This window comes from Pterocles gutturalis, unplaced genomic scaffold, assembly GCF_000699245.1.
Source record: "Pterocles gutturalis isolate BGI_N339 unplaced genomic scaffold, ASM69924v1 scaffold47391, whole genome shotgun sequence".
NCBI classification, from domain to species: Eukaryota; Metazoa; Chordata; class Aves; order Pterocliformes; family Pteroclidae; genus Pterocles; species Pterocles gutturalis.
The window spans coordinates 3,861-17,542 of record NW_010107182.1 but is presented as its reverse complement, the minus strand read 5'-3'; the positions used below and the strand labels follow the sequence as shown (position 1 = coordinate 17,542).

Here is a 13,682-nt window from a genome sequence, read left to right as displayed (position 1 = left end):
CCGCCAGTGACTCTGTCCTGGCACAGGGCAGCGAGCTTGCTTTGCTCCAGGGTGAGCTGTGATTTAATACCGTCATTTGCAAGGCGTTTTCATAGAATCATAGTTTTGTCTGAGTGCGGCGTGTAATTTGTACCAGCGGTAAAGGCTCCAGGCAAGCACGGCACCGCCAAGCACGTGTTGTGTTGTGCGAGGAGCGGGGCGGTTGCTGTTGTATGCAGCACTCTTTAGCCACTTTCAAGGCATTTAGTTAAAATCTTCTAGTGTCTTCAAGACTTCTGGCCTGATTCTCATTTTATGTTGGGTACATTGCTACTACTGACCAAACATGCGTAATAACTTCTTGGATAGTCCTTTATTAAATAATATCAGAGCTCATATTTTTTTTTTCCCCCCAGCTGAAAAGCAGTTTCTAGAGCAGGTTGTTGCAAAAGAAATTACTTCAGAACATGTAAATAACAATTTATTGTTCTCTGACCACTAAAGTGATTTTGTTCAAACAAATCCATTAAGAACTTGTGCTGCAGAGAACCCAGCTGGGTCCCGTATGGCTTTCCACTTTTCTCTTTGGAGTAATACGTCATGGAAGGTAGTAAGAAAATAAGCAGAGATTTTAGGTCTAATGTTAATAGTTCCATTTGAAAAAGCAGGAATTAAATTAAAGCTGAATAAATGGAAAAGAATTAAATTCACGCTAGACATTAAAAAAAATGCACTGCAAACAATGAGGTGTATTTTAAAGAATCACTGTTTTATTAATAATACTTTCCACCTCCTTCCCTTGATCTTCCACTGACAAGCCTGGCAGAGGCACTTTTTATCAGACGCTGAAGCAATTTAGCTGCTGTCATATGCCTTTCTTGATAATCACGTATTAGTCACACAGCCGTTTTATGTTCTTTAGCATATTTTAGTATATAATTAAAAATGGGACTGTCTGCTACTAAGCAAGCAAGCATGTCAGGGGTTGATTGTATTCTGTCACCCGCAGCAGAAGGGAGGGTAAAAAATAATAATCATGTGTTCACTTTTCAGTCTTAATTGTGCTCCAGCTCCTTTGGTATGTTCTTACACACACCCCGGCTCCTGAAGACAGAGGCAAAGCCAACCTGTGGGAACAGCTGGCGGGTGACCCACAGCCACATCATTGTCACTGATAGAGCATCAGTCACAGATGTTGGGATTCTAACTACGTGTTGTGACTCTTCTGGGTTCAGCTTGGCTGGACCCGGCTAAGCTGCTGCTTGGCTTTCCGTGGGATGCTAAATGCCTTTTGGCCCTTGAGGGTGTCTCCCTGGATGTTTGAAATATCAACAACTCCAGTTGGTGTTTGTATTGTACCTCCTCCTCGTAGGTAGTCGGGAGTAGGAATCCTGCGCTGAAGGACACTGACCATTAATAATCCTGTGCTTCATTAATTTCTAGATTATCTGATATGAAAAATGGCCCATCCAGCTCCTGGAGAGGAGGAAAACTGCTCGTGAGCATACCCAGGTGATGGGTGTAAACTCTGGGAGAAGATCTCCAGGTCTCCAGTCCTGCATCACCTTGAGAGGTGACCAGAGAGGTGACAGTCCCCCCCACACCCTTCAAGAGGCTGTCACCACATTGTCCCTTAGCACTGCTGTCCTTGGGATGCTCTCATGCTCCTAAAACGTTCAGATCCTCGTGTTGCACCATCCCTTTTGTTCTAGTGAAGGGCTGACGGTGCAGATGGCAGCCCCGTGAGCAGGAGTGATGCTGTCCCTGCTCAGTGGCTGCTGTCAGGAACTGGCTGAATGAACCAATGTTTGGCAGTCTGGAAAAAGGACAAAATTTCATTGATATCCTCAGTCACAGGGCATTAGAGGGTTATTTCTGTGGGAGGACATGCTCTGAGGATGTGCTCTTATGCTCTTTGCTGTGAGGGCACTACGTGAGCTCTGCTTGGTGTGGTGGTACCATCTGTGTGAAACCCTGTCCTGACGCTAGAGAAATGCACAGCTCTGAGAAGGGCTGGGGAAGGCTTTTTGTTTACCTTTAGGCACATCTTCTCCAAGCTCAAGAGGAAAAGGGTTTTATTATGTCAGTTCTGTTCCTCACTCCTCCAGTGTTTTTCTGTCTCTCGAGCATGTGCAGATGTACCCAGGCACGCACTGTGTGCAGCAATGGAATCATGGTTTTAGAAGTTTTTGAGTTTTAATAGCTTTTATTATTTCAGCAAAACAGAAGCCAGCACATCATCACAAACTGGTATGACATAAAGAAAAAAAAACATAATAATGCCGTAAATAATTCAAAGGCTGTTTGTTCATTGTGACTCCTTTGATTCAGCCTCCAGGGAGAAGGATGACATTGCCTTTACATTTTTCACAGCCAGCATCTGATATATAACCTGTTCTGTGTCTGCCAGGATCCTGAGGCTGCTTGAAGATTATAAACTCACTTGGTGTACCCCAATTTCTCTTGGTTTTCCCCCAGCTGACCGTATCTACCTGGAAAGAGTTGTGATGGGGAAGGAGCCCCGGCCAGCCAGGTATGAGGAGACCCATTGTGGATGCTCCATGGGGATGCTTGGGGAGTTCTGTGCTATAGTGTGAAGCTCAACTTTGTTCAAAGTTGCTCAACTTTGTTTGTATCAATGCAAATCGTACTGTATTTGTCACACTGGTGGCTTGCAGGGGTTACCCAGTAAAACCACTGCTGTACATTTTGGCAGCATGATGAATCTTGCCAGTATGTCCTCAGTGTACTTCTGAGAGTCCCAAGACACAGGACTGCCATGCTGTCAAGATACAGCTCCCGTCGTGCTTCGCAGCAGCGATATCTGCTGACGTGCGGCTACGGGACAGTGCCTGTAACTGGAGTGTGGCATTGCCTCACACTGGGAGCAAAGGCTGGCAGCTGAGCTTCTGTTATTGCCAGTTTGAATGAGCTGAGAAAAAAAGAACAACTCAGAATGCCAGAACCAGTGAAGGAGATAACCCACTTCAAATATAGCGTGGAGATTTTGCATGGTGCCAATCAAGATGCTCTGTGTCCTTTACATGGACTATGAGCCAGATACACCTACGGACTTCAGGGCTCCAGCAGCAAGCAATGGTGGGACAGCGCTGTGCAAGGCCGTGGCAGCCCCCAGGCTGGACTAACCCAAGGAAGGAATAAATGCCACTTGCTTTCCCCCAAAGGAGACGGCTTGCTATGAACTATGCTACAGGCATGTGGTGGTCTCACTTCTGAGCGATCGCTTCTTGAGCACTACACAAGTCTAATGAATTCCCTGTCAGATAGAGCAACCAAAAGAGGTACATCAGGACAGATGACAATGTTATTCTTGTTCTCTGAAGCTCTGGGATATACATGGTTTCACAGGTGCTGCTCTATTTCTCTTGCTTAAGATTCAGTCCTGCCGGCTAACTTACAATGTCAAACAACTCCACGCATGGGGCAGGACTGTCAGCTCGGGCTCACAGTTCTCCGAGGGCGACTGGCTCTTCTTCCAGCACCGTCTTGCAGTCCCTGACCCACAGCTTGTACGCTCTTTCCAGGGTCTCTTCACTCGTGTCGTTGAATATCTCTGTAAAATAAGACTTGTGGTTAATGGGACACTCAGAGAAGCTTTTCCTGCCTGCATGCACTAATGCACTAGGGGGGAGAGTAGCTCCTCCAAACGGTTTGAGAATCTTATTTTTTTTTTTTTTTTTTCTGAGTGTGTAGAGATTGAGCTGGATGGAAATAGTCTGGACGGATGCTGATGCAAGATATCACAACCTGGTCTCATGCATGGCTTCTCTGTTTGGGTTTGGGGATTTTTTTAGTCTTATAAGTAAGAATGTTTCACCCGAGATATAGAGCAGGTGTTATTTAGTTTTCAAGTATTAGTTCTAGGCACAGTAAGACATTAAGTTCCTTGTGCTAGGGATTATTTAACAAGTATTTTCAAGTATAGCAAAGGAATTGTTTTTCCCCTATGCCATTGTTGGTTTGTCTGCCAGAGCACTGCGTTTCGGCTGTCAGTTTGCAAACACATTTGCAAAGTGAATCGATCGATCATAATGCAATTGATTAGACCTCTGTCTAAGCAGAAGGATCCCATGTCTTGACAGGTTTATTGAGATGTTAAGAAGATAAAGTAAAGCCAGAAACATACAGCTGCAGAATGCATTTTCCAGCATGTCCCTGTGCCAGGATGCCCGCTGTCCCCCACGCCTGCTCCCGGGGGGTCCCCGCTGTCCCTCTCTGCGTACCTGCTACCCCAAGGCCGGTGGGGAGAGGCATCCGGGGCTGGCCCCCGCTGTGCTTCAGGCGCTCCATCAGTGCCTTCTTGATGAGGGGCCAGCTGCAGCCCCCGTGCCAGACCGGCAGCTCCAGGCCCCTCATGCACTGGATGATCTGCTCCTTCTCCTCGGTAGTGATGAGCCCCCGCGCGTGGGCCACGTACGTCATGAAGGCCATGTCCACGTTCACGGCTTCCCCGTGCATCAGCGAGGGCAAAACCCTCTGGAACGGAGCAAAGGTGGGTGGGGGAAAGGTTTGGGTTGATAATTAGTCAGTAAATAGGCTTTTTCTAAAAGTAAAATATAGACATTTGATTCATAGCAGTAGAAGTACAGATTTGCTGGATGTTAGCATTCTGGGATTTGTGGCTTGCAGAGGATGGTCTCTTTTACAGGTGATTGTTTGTGTGTGAAATCTCCCACAGGGATCCAGGATCTAATTCTCCTCCTGTTCAAATCACCGCTGGAGGGTGCCATGGGGTGGAGAGAAGAGCTCTGAATTCTATGTAAGGTCTCACCCTCCCCCCATACTCCTCAGGGGCAATTTCTTCTCAGTGATACAGACCATGGTCTCCACGCCTTTGGACTGTTGTTTCTCATGTTGGTAATTTCTAGTGTCTGCACTGAGATCTGGATATCTTTGTGCTTTGGTAGATCCCTGCTAAGAAGCAGTAACCAGCCTGTGGTCTGAACAGGACCAGGCTGGTGTGTTGGGTGATCTGAGGTAATGTGTAATTCTGGAGTTTAGCTCAGCCCCTTTTGCACAAACTTTTCATACTGCTGATTGAAAACTTTTTTTTTTTTTTTTTTTTTAAAGTTGAAATACAAAGTCTGTCACTCACCATTTCTAGCTCTGGGCTTATAAGGTGACCAAAATCAACCAGTCTGTCCAGGTCATCCTCCCAGAGGTTGGGAGCCAGCTCTTCCAACATGGTTTCGATGGCAATCCTGGTAGTCTGCAGTGCAGCGTCCCCGTTGTCATCAGAGCCACTGTAGGACTGGAACTTGGTGTCCAGCAGGTATTTCCCATGGCTCTTGAGCAGGTCAAACAGCCCTTTGTGTTTCATGAGTGCCATCTAGGACAAAGAACAAAGAGGCAATTAAAGATAATTATGTGATCCTTATATGTGCTGTTGGAAACTTGGGTGTTCCAATAGACTGGACTATAGCATCATGTTATACACTAGCAAAGAAATACCTGCATGTTTGGTACATGGGCAAGTTCTGCCTCTGCAGCCTGAAAAATGTCTCTGTAGACAGTGTCTGGTTAGCATGTATATGTTTGGTGTGTATTCAACAGGTCTCTAGGGAATGTGATCTGGTGGGTTACAGATGTTGTCAGCTACATAAGTGAAGATGCCTGCAAAAGGCAGTGTGGAAATGCTCAGTGGGTCTCTGGTAAAATGGCAGAGATGATGGGAGCACTGGTGGGCAAGTTGCCTTGCTACTGGGAACCCTACCATGTTGTGAGCTTGCTACCTGCTCCAGTAGCCCAGCAGACAGTTTGTAATGAGCTTTGACCTGTGTGCCTGCAGAAAACCCGAGGCTGCCTCAGCTGAATGATGGCGATGGCCAGGACAGGGCCTGGATGGTGGACATCCCCAGGAGAACTCTCACCTGATCCTCGGGATTGCTTTTTGGGCAAGAAAAGGTGGGAAAGCACTGCAATATGGGGAATATGAGGGTTCAGAAGCAGTTTCATTGTTACAAGTAGGTATTTTTTCACCCTCTGACTCATGCATTAGTCCCCTCTCGCAGTGGGGAATGGTGACCTGTGGGTTTCCCAGTGCTTTTCAGAAACCTCCAGATATCATGGGGAGTTCCCACTGTGCAAGCATTGAAAAATGCTACTGATGAGCTCATGTCTAATAAACTTTAATAGCTTGAACTCTATCGAAAGTTTTCAAAGATCTTCAGGTGTAAAACCATTTACTGTGCACTTCCCAGGTAATTTTAGGAGCAGAATTTGTCTCAAAGGAGATTGATTGACCACACTTAACATACCCCGCAAGGCAGGTGCAAATGATCTTGCAGATTATTAATCTTCAGTATAATGAACCTCAAATTCTCTTCCAGCAGTTCATTTTAGAGTGCCATGGATCAGCCTCAATGGGAAGATGCTTTCTTCCCTGGTTGTGCTGTCTCTGTGTCTGGCCTTGAGTTTTGGAGTTTGCTCCATGAGGTTAGCACTAGGCACTGTGTGTAAGGGATATTCTAACAAGTTTATCAGCTGTAAAAATATATATAGGCTCAATGAGAGTTAAGAGTTAGAATATCCCTTACATGCAGTGCCCGTGGTAGATGCCCCATCTCTGGAGGTGTTCAAGGCCAGGTTGGATGGGGCTCTGAGCAACCTGGGCTAGTGGGAGGTGTCCCTGGACTAGTGGAAGGCAGGAGGCTTGGACTAGACAACCTTTAAAGGTCTCTTCCAACCCAAACTATTCTATGATTATATGATTTCAGTTTTGAAAACTGCAGTTGCAAAAGCTCATACCTTTAGAATTTCACCAAGGCCGTTGGAGATGTGTCGCCGAGGAATGCTCTGAATGAAGGATCTATCCAGGAAACTAGCTACCGGGGGGGTGTAGCCCCCGAGCTTGTTCTTACACTGCAGGAAATTCACTCCGTTCTTCGCCCCCACGCTGGCATCAACGTAAGAGAGGAGGGTTGTTGGGACCCGAATGTAAGGGGTACGTCTTCTATAGAGCGACGCAGCTAGTCCTACGATGTCTAGGCAGACGCCTCCTCCGATGGCTATGATGGGCTCTGTTCTCCTATCGATGCTGAAGTTTTGGACTTCTTGCAAGATGTTCAAGACGAGGTCCATGGATTTTGTTTCTTCAGTGGTAGGCAGGGCGAGGATTTTGTGCTGAACGTTGTTCTCTTCAAAGTATTCTCTGACTTTGGAGCCATAAAGTTCATCAACAACTTCATCTATGACAATAAAGCGCCTCGGCTTCCTTTTGCTGCTAGTGGCTAGCTCGAGTTGCTGGGGGTCGGTAATGTGACCCCAGAGCAGAGTGGTGTTAGAAGGATCCAGAATATTGTACGTTTCTACCACTTTGTAGCAAAAATAGATGGGAGCTTCAATTGTCCAGGAAATCCCACCTTCAGAGACGCATTCACCTCTGTCAAGGATCAGAAAACATGGTTTGCAATCATTATATTCTCCTTTTGTACTTTACATGTCTGAACTAGTTTAAGGACGTAGCTGGGGGGTGGGGAATGTGGGGCCTCTCCTGCCTGTGCACTGCCAAGTGTGGGGCTGTGAGGGTGGAATGCGCTTCCTGGGGGTCAAGGCTCCGTCGTTTTGGCACCAGAGAAACCCTCCCATGTCTTAGAGACCAGTCAAATGCCTGAACTTCTACATGGTAATGATAAAACAGAGCAAGAAGGCCTGGAGAAGAAAATAATTTTCCTTCCAATTCATTAATTGGAATAAACCAGCCAAAAACTCCAGAATCATCCCAGCTTCCTAAAAGGGAGTGGGGAAGAGATGATGCCAAAATTTTCAGAACTATTTATGAAGGAAACATCCTCTGCCCAGTATATCTGGGTGATATGAGTTGATTTATTCCTGTCTATCTGTGCACAGCCACCCCACCCCCCCACACACACCTCCATACAAAATAGTATCTCTACAATTCTCCAGTTGAACAGTGGATCTCATCAAAGAGTGGATCTCTTTACCTAGAAACAGGTATGACAGAAATGGGATTTGCTCCTGGGCAGTTAAAATAAAAAAAGTTTAAAATAAAAAATCTGAGAGGTGGCAAAGGTAGAGTTTGAAAGGATAAACAGAAGCCTATGAAGTTGGCTTGTAGTATCTAAACCAGTAAAGAACGCAGCGCTGCAACCCAGTTATTACTCCTGTTGGGAAGGTGGAGCCTGGTGAAAAACAAGTGGCTTTTTTAGTTTGTTGGGAATCAGGAAAGGATTTTTTTTAAAAAAAAGGTACAAAACAAAACTGTAAAACGGCTTTTATATGATAAAAATATCTTCTTAAGCTGCAGTTGGGTAAAAATGGGAAGTTTCCATTAAACTCTGTTTTGTTTTTTGAATGAGCAGATGGCTCATTGGCTGAACAGATTTCTGTACATGCCCAATTTCTTTCCGCATGCCTGAACTTTCTCTTGTAGGTCTAAATAGATGCTTCTCTGCTTTCTTTACTAAATTGCCTCTAAATCTGTCCCAAACTTTTTAAGTGTTAAAGAAAAGCAGTGAGGATTTATACCTTCCAGAAAATTTCTTCAGGGCTTTTAAAGTGCAGTATTGCAAAAGACATTATTGTGTACATTGTAAGGTACCAAATATATACCTTGCAGCCGTACTTTGTGTATCTGCATCCATCTCTAGCATGGTACCAGATGGCCCAACTAGCACCCATTGCAACCTCTCTGCTGTACAAAACCAGTGAATTTGAGGCTGAATGTGGCCTTGTTGAAGCATGTGTCAGCTGGGGATTTCTCTGGGTGTGCTCTGGGCTTTAGGTTCATCCTGCTATTGACAGAGCTCCAGCAGACTGCCTCTGGGTCTGCCAAAGTCCTGCTCTATCTGCTGCAGCTCTGCCTGAGTGATGCTCGTGGGCAGCTGCTGCCCACAGCACTGACAAAATCCCTCTGGCCTGACTGAGAAAAGGGTGAGACTTGGGATGCTAAATCCTGAGCATGGCAAGTGCTAGAAAATTTCTGACAAAACCAGCTGTATATAGGAAGACCTTCATCGCAAATGGAGATTCACCCGCTCGTGAAACCCAGTATCCTGTAATTAAAGGATACTTAACTGGAAAGATGTAATATCAGCAACAGCTGTATGTGTCCCTGGAGGAAATTTGTGTCTCTTCTGCTTGAAGCCACATTAGATGACTTGTACAGTTTGAGAGATGCGTTATGGTTTTTGCTCCTGTCAGTGACCTGCTGCATTTGTTTTTCCCATCTAGGTATTTCATTTAACTGCAAATCTCTCCTTAAATGTGTCCTTCTGCCATGCCTGCGCATGAGCTTTTGCACACAGAGATTTCCTGTACATACAGGGGAAAAAAAGAAAAAGCCAAGTGCAGCATTCAGAAGTCCCTGAGTAAGATTTTCAGAAGTTTAAAGAACCCTCCCCTCTAAAAAAACTGAGTCTGTTGATAAAATTCCCTCTATAATTTAGCAAAGTTATGCCGAGGAGAACAGCACATACCTGTGCTGCCATGTTGCACACATTTTGAAGCCCATTTTCATAGGATTGTACGCATAATGGTGGGTTTAAGCCACAACAGCACCCAAGATGGTTTTTCCGTCTGAGCTGCATCCCACCAGGGAGACTGCACAGTTTGGCTAACCAGAGCCACCCAGCGTGGTTGCTAATGAGCAACGTGGGCTCCTGTACTCACATTTTTGCTTCGGAGAGAGTTATCTTGTCCTCGCAGTTGGAAGGGGCTTCTCCTTTCTTGATCCGGTACCATGTGCTCTTGACTCGCACCAGCTGGAAGTCTGTCTGCCGGGGCTCTCGAGGCACAGTGGCTGGAGCCGCCGGAGCAAAGGTCCCTTCTGACACTGGCATGGTTCCAGAAGGTCAGATCTCCCTGGTAAGAGATCTCCTGTAACCGGGTGCCTTTGAGGTGCTTTTTAAAGTCTTCAGGTGACCAGGTGTTGGAAGGGGAGGTCTTGTCTCCACAGAGGAGACCAATTACTAAACTAAGATTATGTAATCCGGGATGCACGTTAGGGGTGGTAGGAGCGTTTGAAGACACGTGCAAGTACCAGGATGGGGTTGTATAATCAGCTAGTTTTGTAAGGCTTAAGAAGTGCAATAGGAGCCGCATATATTAACTTCCAACATGACACCCTACAGCAAATTTAAAGTTATGAAAGGCAATTTGTGTGATTCTCCACGACATCCAGGAATCTCCTTTGCCGTGTGGAGCCTCTGATCTTGCCGCAGCACTAACCTGCCCTTATAGGGCAAGACAGGAGCAGGAGCACGGGGACAGGATCAGCATATGGGCTTTTTAAACCTCTTCTGAACTCATATTCCTGGGATTCTCTTGCATTGAGAAAGCAGATGATTTTTTGGTTGGTTTTTTTTAGCTTTTATAGTGGGTTTAAAAAACTAATCAGAGAGAGTTTGTCCCCTGAAGGGCTGTTTGGGGCATGAGGTGAGTTGTGATTCATTTGCCCAGCTGCCTGTGGGACTCTGCTGTGCTGAGGTTTCCCTGCAGTGCAGTCATTCATTCCAGTATCAGCAGTGTGGTCCAGGCAACGGGATGGATCCCAGCCTCTCCCTGCCTTTTGAGCCCTGGGCTTTCCTGCAGTTGTCACCTATTTGTCATATTAAGACTATGCCACATCCCACCCCAGGGACACCCCATCTCCCTGACTCGAAAGCATACTGATCCCGTAGGATGGACTCAGCCAGAGCTATGAATTCCCCTTCTCTAAAAAGCAGGGGTGTGGTGGGGGTCAGCAAGGGGCCTGTGCTGGTGACGGTGGCTGGCAGCCTGCTCCCTATGTGACCGAGGGATGCACAATTCACCTTTCGTATGATCTTCGGAGGGCCCTGGGCTCAGCTTGCCGCCCCAAACCCTCCCTCGGTGCACAGCTCTGTGTGCTGAGCACAGGGGAAGATCTCCCTTTGATTTCACCAGCAGTGCCTGAAGGTACAAAGCCATCTTTGCTTCTCCTTGGCCATGTTTCTGAAAGCTGTCCTTGTTCAGAAACAAAGATCAAGAAAACCAAAAACAGGCATAAAAGTGGAGGCGGGAAAAAATGGTTCTTCAAGAGGCCATCAGACAAGGGCGAGCTCTCATTGCATTGAAGGCTTAATTGCAGCCATACTCATTTAGGAACCTACATTTATCTCAAATTTATGAAAAAGCTACAAGAATAAACTCTAAAGCTGTATAGCCGTGCTCTAGGAAGGGTAGTAACTCCTAACATCTAGCTCTCCCTGCTGGCTTTGTCTCCAGATAGCAAAGCGCTTTGCCAAGAGGACAGGCTGTTATCCCCATTTTACAGAAGAGGAAAACAGAGTGACCAGAAGAGAAGCAACTTGCCCAAAGTCACTTCCAAACTTAGTGGGGGGTGGATTAGATGGCATACTAAAGCTCTTAGCCTGATTACCGAATACTCATCTGGAATTCTAATCCAAACACAATTTGGAATGCTTTCCACAGAGGCTGCAGGTCTAATGCAGTTTGTTGTTTACTAAATCATAGATGCAATAATTTTAGATACACAAGGAGACCTGTCCTCTTCATCTTGTTTATTTGTTTTGATTAATACAAATCCACCAAGCACTGGGACTTATTTTATTTGCTTTTCTTTTACTCTTTTGTTCTGTGTGTTTACTTATGTTCAGTTTGTATTTCCCTGTTCTATTCTAGGGATATTGAAATATCTTCTGCTTCATTTTAGGAGCTGACAACTTGACTTTCCAACCTCCATTTGCTTGCCTTTTTTTTTCTTATACCATCTGTCCCGCAGAGGGGCTGCCAAGAGCCTTGCAGTGAAGACCTGCTCCCCCCCAGCACCTTCACCTCCTCACCCAGCCCCGGGCTCCTCAGCATGCTCTGCGGGTACGTTGAGTGGGTCCTTGACTGAACTAGCCCAGGGTGATATATCCCAGAGGTGAAAGATGCCATTTTGGTTATGGGGTCATCCCCGTTTCTTCATGAACTACAGTCTATGTTTCGTCTGTGTGAAGAGGAGACAGCCAGCCAACCTCAGCTCCATCACATGCTTTTTAATTGCTGTAATTCCTCACCAGCCTTTTATGCTCCAACTCTGCTGCAGGCCAGCCAAGGCTTTTGGTTACCTTGGATGTTCCCACTGGTTTCTCCTGACGCCTCCTCCAGCCAGCACATCCCTGGGACCTGTTCTGGGGGTGCAGGACCCCTGGTACCTGTGTGACTCCATCTCCCCCAGCCCTTGCAGAGGCCTTGCCTCTGAGCTGACCACAGAGCAGTGGGTGACCTCGTAGCTATGGACCTTTTATAGATAACCTGGGTTTCCAATTCCTGGGACTTTTTGGCGTCACACCTGCTGGTTTAGCGGGGACATATGTCTGTGCTATGTAACCAGAAGGTTATGAAATGGCCGATTCAGAGCCAGCAGCTTCCTGAGGTCAGGATGTGAACATCGCTGTTACATAAAGAAAAGCCATTGAAAGTTGGTTCCTTTTTTTTTTTTCTTTTTTTTTTTTTCTTTTTTTTTTTTCCCTGTCAGATGCTGTTGGATCTCACCTGCTGCCTGCACTCTGGGTGGGGGTAGGCGGGGGCAGCCCCTGCCTGGGGCCATCCTCCCTGCGCAGCCTCTCCACAGGGTTCTGCCCAGGTGAGTGTGGGTGGAGAAGCTCGTCCCCTCCACAGACACCTGAGCACCGACGTGCTGCTCTGCAGAGGCAGCAAACCCACAACAGCATCTTCTGAGGCTGGGGGACAAGAAGCAACATGCATAATCCTGCAGGTAACCTCCCTATGTGGGGTGGGAGCTCCAGGAGAGATGGTGTGACAGGAGGGGACACTGTGATGTCCCTGTCCTGGGTTCTCCACTGCCCTGCTGAGATGTGACCTGCAGCCTCTGTGGCTTGGCACACAGGAGCAGAGGAAGGGTTTAATGGGGAGAAGAGCTCGAGGCTGAGCAGGGGAGGTGGGTCTGCAGGAACCTGAATTGGAGGAAGGACGCTCCTAGGAGAAAGGGATGGGTGGGAAGGTGGACACTCACAGCACCAAGAGAGCTTTATCTGTGACTAATTGCTGATGAATTAGGATGCTTGCTTTGTAAATGTTTTTTCTGCAGCTTTAACCTTGCCTCGGTGCTTTCTGCGATAGCCACGTGTGCCTGGTGTGGCATGTACAGTGAGATGTTTGCTGCCTTTTTTGGCTGGTTTCTAACATCAACAGCTGAGTGTGGGAACGTAGGCTGCTCTGAACGGAGAGACTTTGTTCTCTTGCAGCCTGATCTAAAGCCCATTGAAGCTGTCAAAAGACTCCCTTTGACCGCCTTGGGCTTTGGATCCCACTCTCAGTGTGTACTGCTTACCCCTGCCACACACAGTGTCCCTTATTCATATGAAAATAAATGTATGCTTTGCATACTCTCTGCCAGGGGCTCCAGACCTTCCTTAATGCAAACAGAGGGGTGCTGAGGAACATCCAGCTTTTCTACTTCTTTTCCAGCAGTAGAGCCCATAGAAAATGCATCAGCCAGCTTGTGTTTTCCTCACCTTCCCCTGAAGTTCAGGCAGAGTTTAGTACCTTTGTTCCTGCTGTGAGCAGCAGCCTCCCCATCCCAGCTGCTTCCTCCCCCTCTTCCTCCTCATGCTGCCACTCCACCCCTAAGCCACCACCTTTCCCCATGCCATTGCTGCTGACTTTGCTGCATGCTCCGGCACTACCAATGCTGAGGCTAAATGTCAGCTAAGCTCTGCTCAGGACCCTCTGCG

The 13,682-nt window shown here is 46.9% G+C and overlaps 1 protein-coding gene across 1 annotated transcript; it reads right to left on the bottom strand.

Annotated features, from left to right (window-relative positions):
* Positions 1-3,443: 3,443 nt before the first annotated feature.
* LOC104472365 (pentafunctional AROM polypeptide-like) lies at positions 3,444-9,800 on the bottom strand. The gene is made up of 5 exons (XM_010088012.1): positions 9,631-9,800; positions 6,748-7,381; positions 5,096-5,329; positions 4,224-4,476; positions 3,444-3,553 (listed from the first exon to the last, which is right to left on the bottom strand). Exons 1-5 carry the CDS (start codon positions 9,798-9,800, stop codon positions 3,444-3,446), a joined length of 1,401 nt encoding a protein of 466 aa, XP_010086314.1.
* Between the last annotated feature and the right edge of the window lie 3,882 nt (positions 9,801-13,682).

What these genes read in the sequence shown, in the direction of transcription:
- LOC104472365 (XM_010088012.1), bottom strand. Translation starts at nt 9,800, where the DNA reads ATGCCAGTGTCAGAAGGGACCTTTGCTCCGGCGGCTCCAGCCACTGTG. An exon ending in ACTCTCTCCGAAGCAAAAAT is followed by an intron (nt 7,382 to 9,630) that starts GTGAGTACAGGA and finishes GATCCTTGACAG; the next exon opens with AGGTGAATGCGTCTCTGAAG. An exon ending in GCCTTGGTGAAATTCTAAAG is followed by an intron (nt 5,330 to 6,747) that starts GTATGAGCTTTT and finishes TCTTTGTCCTAG; the next exon opens with ATGGCACTCATGAAACACAA.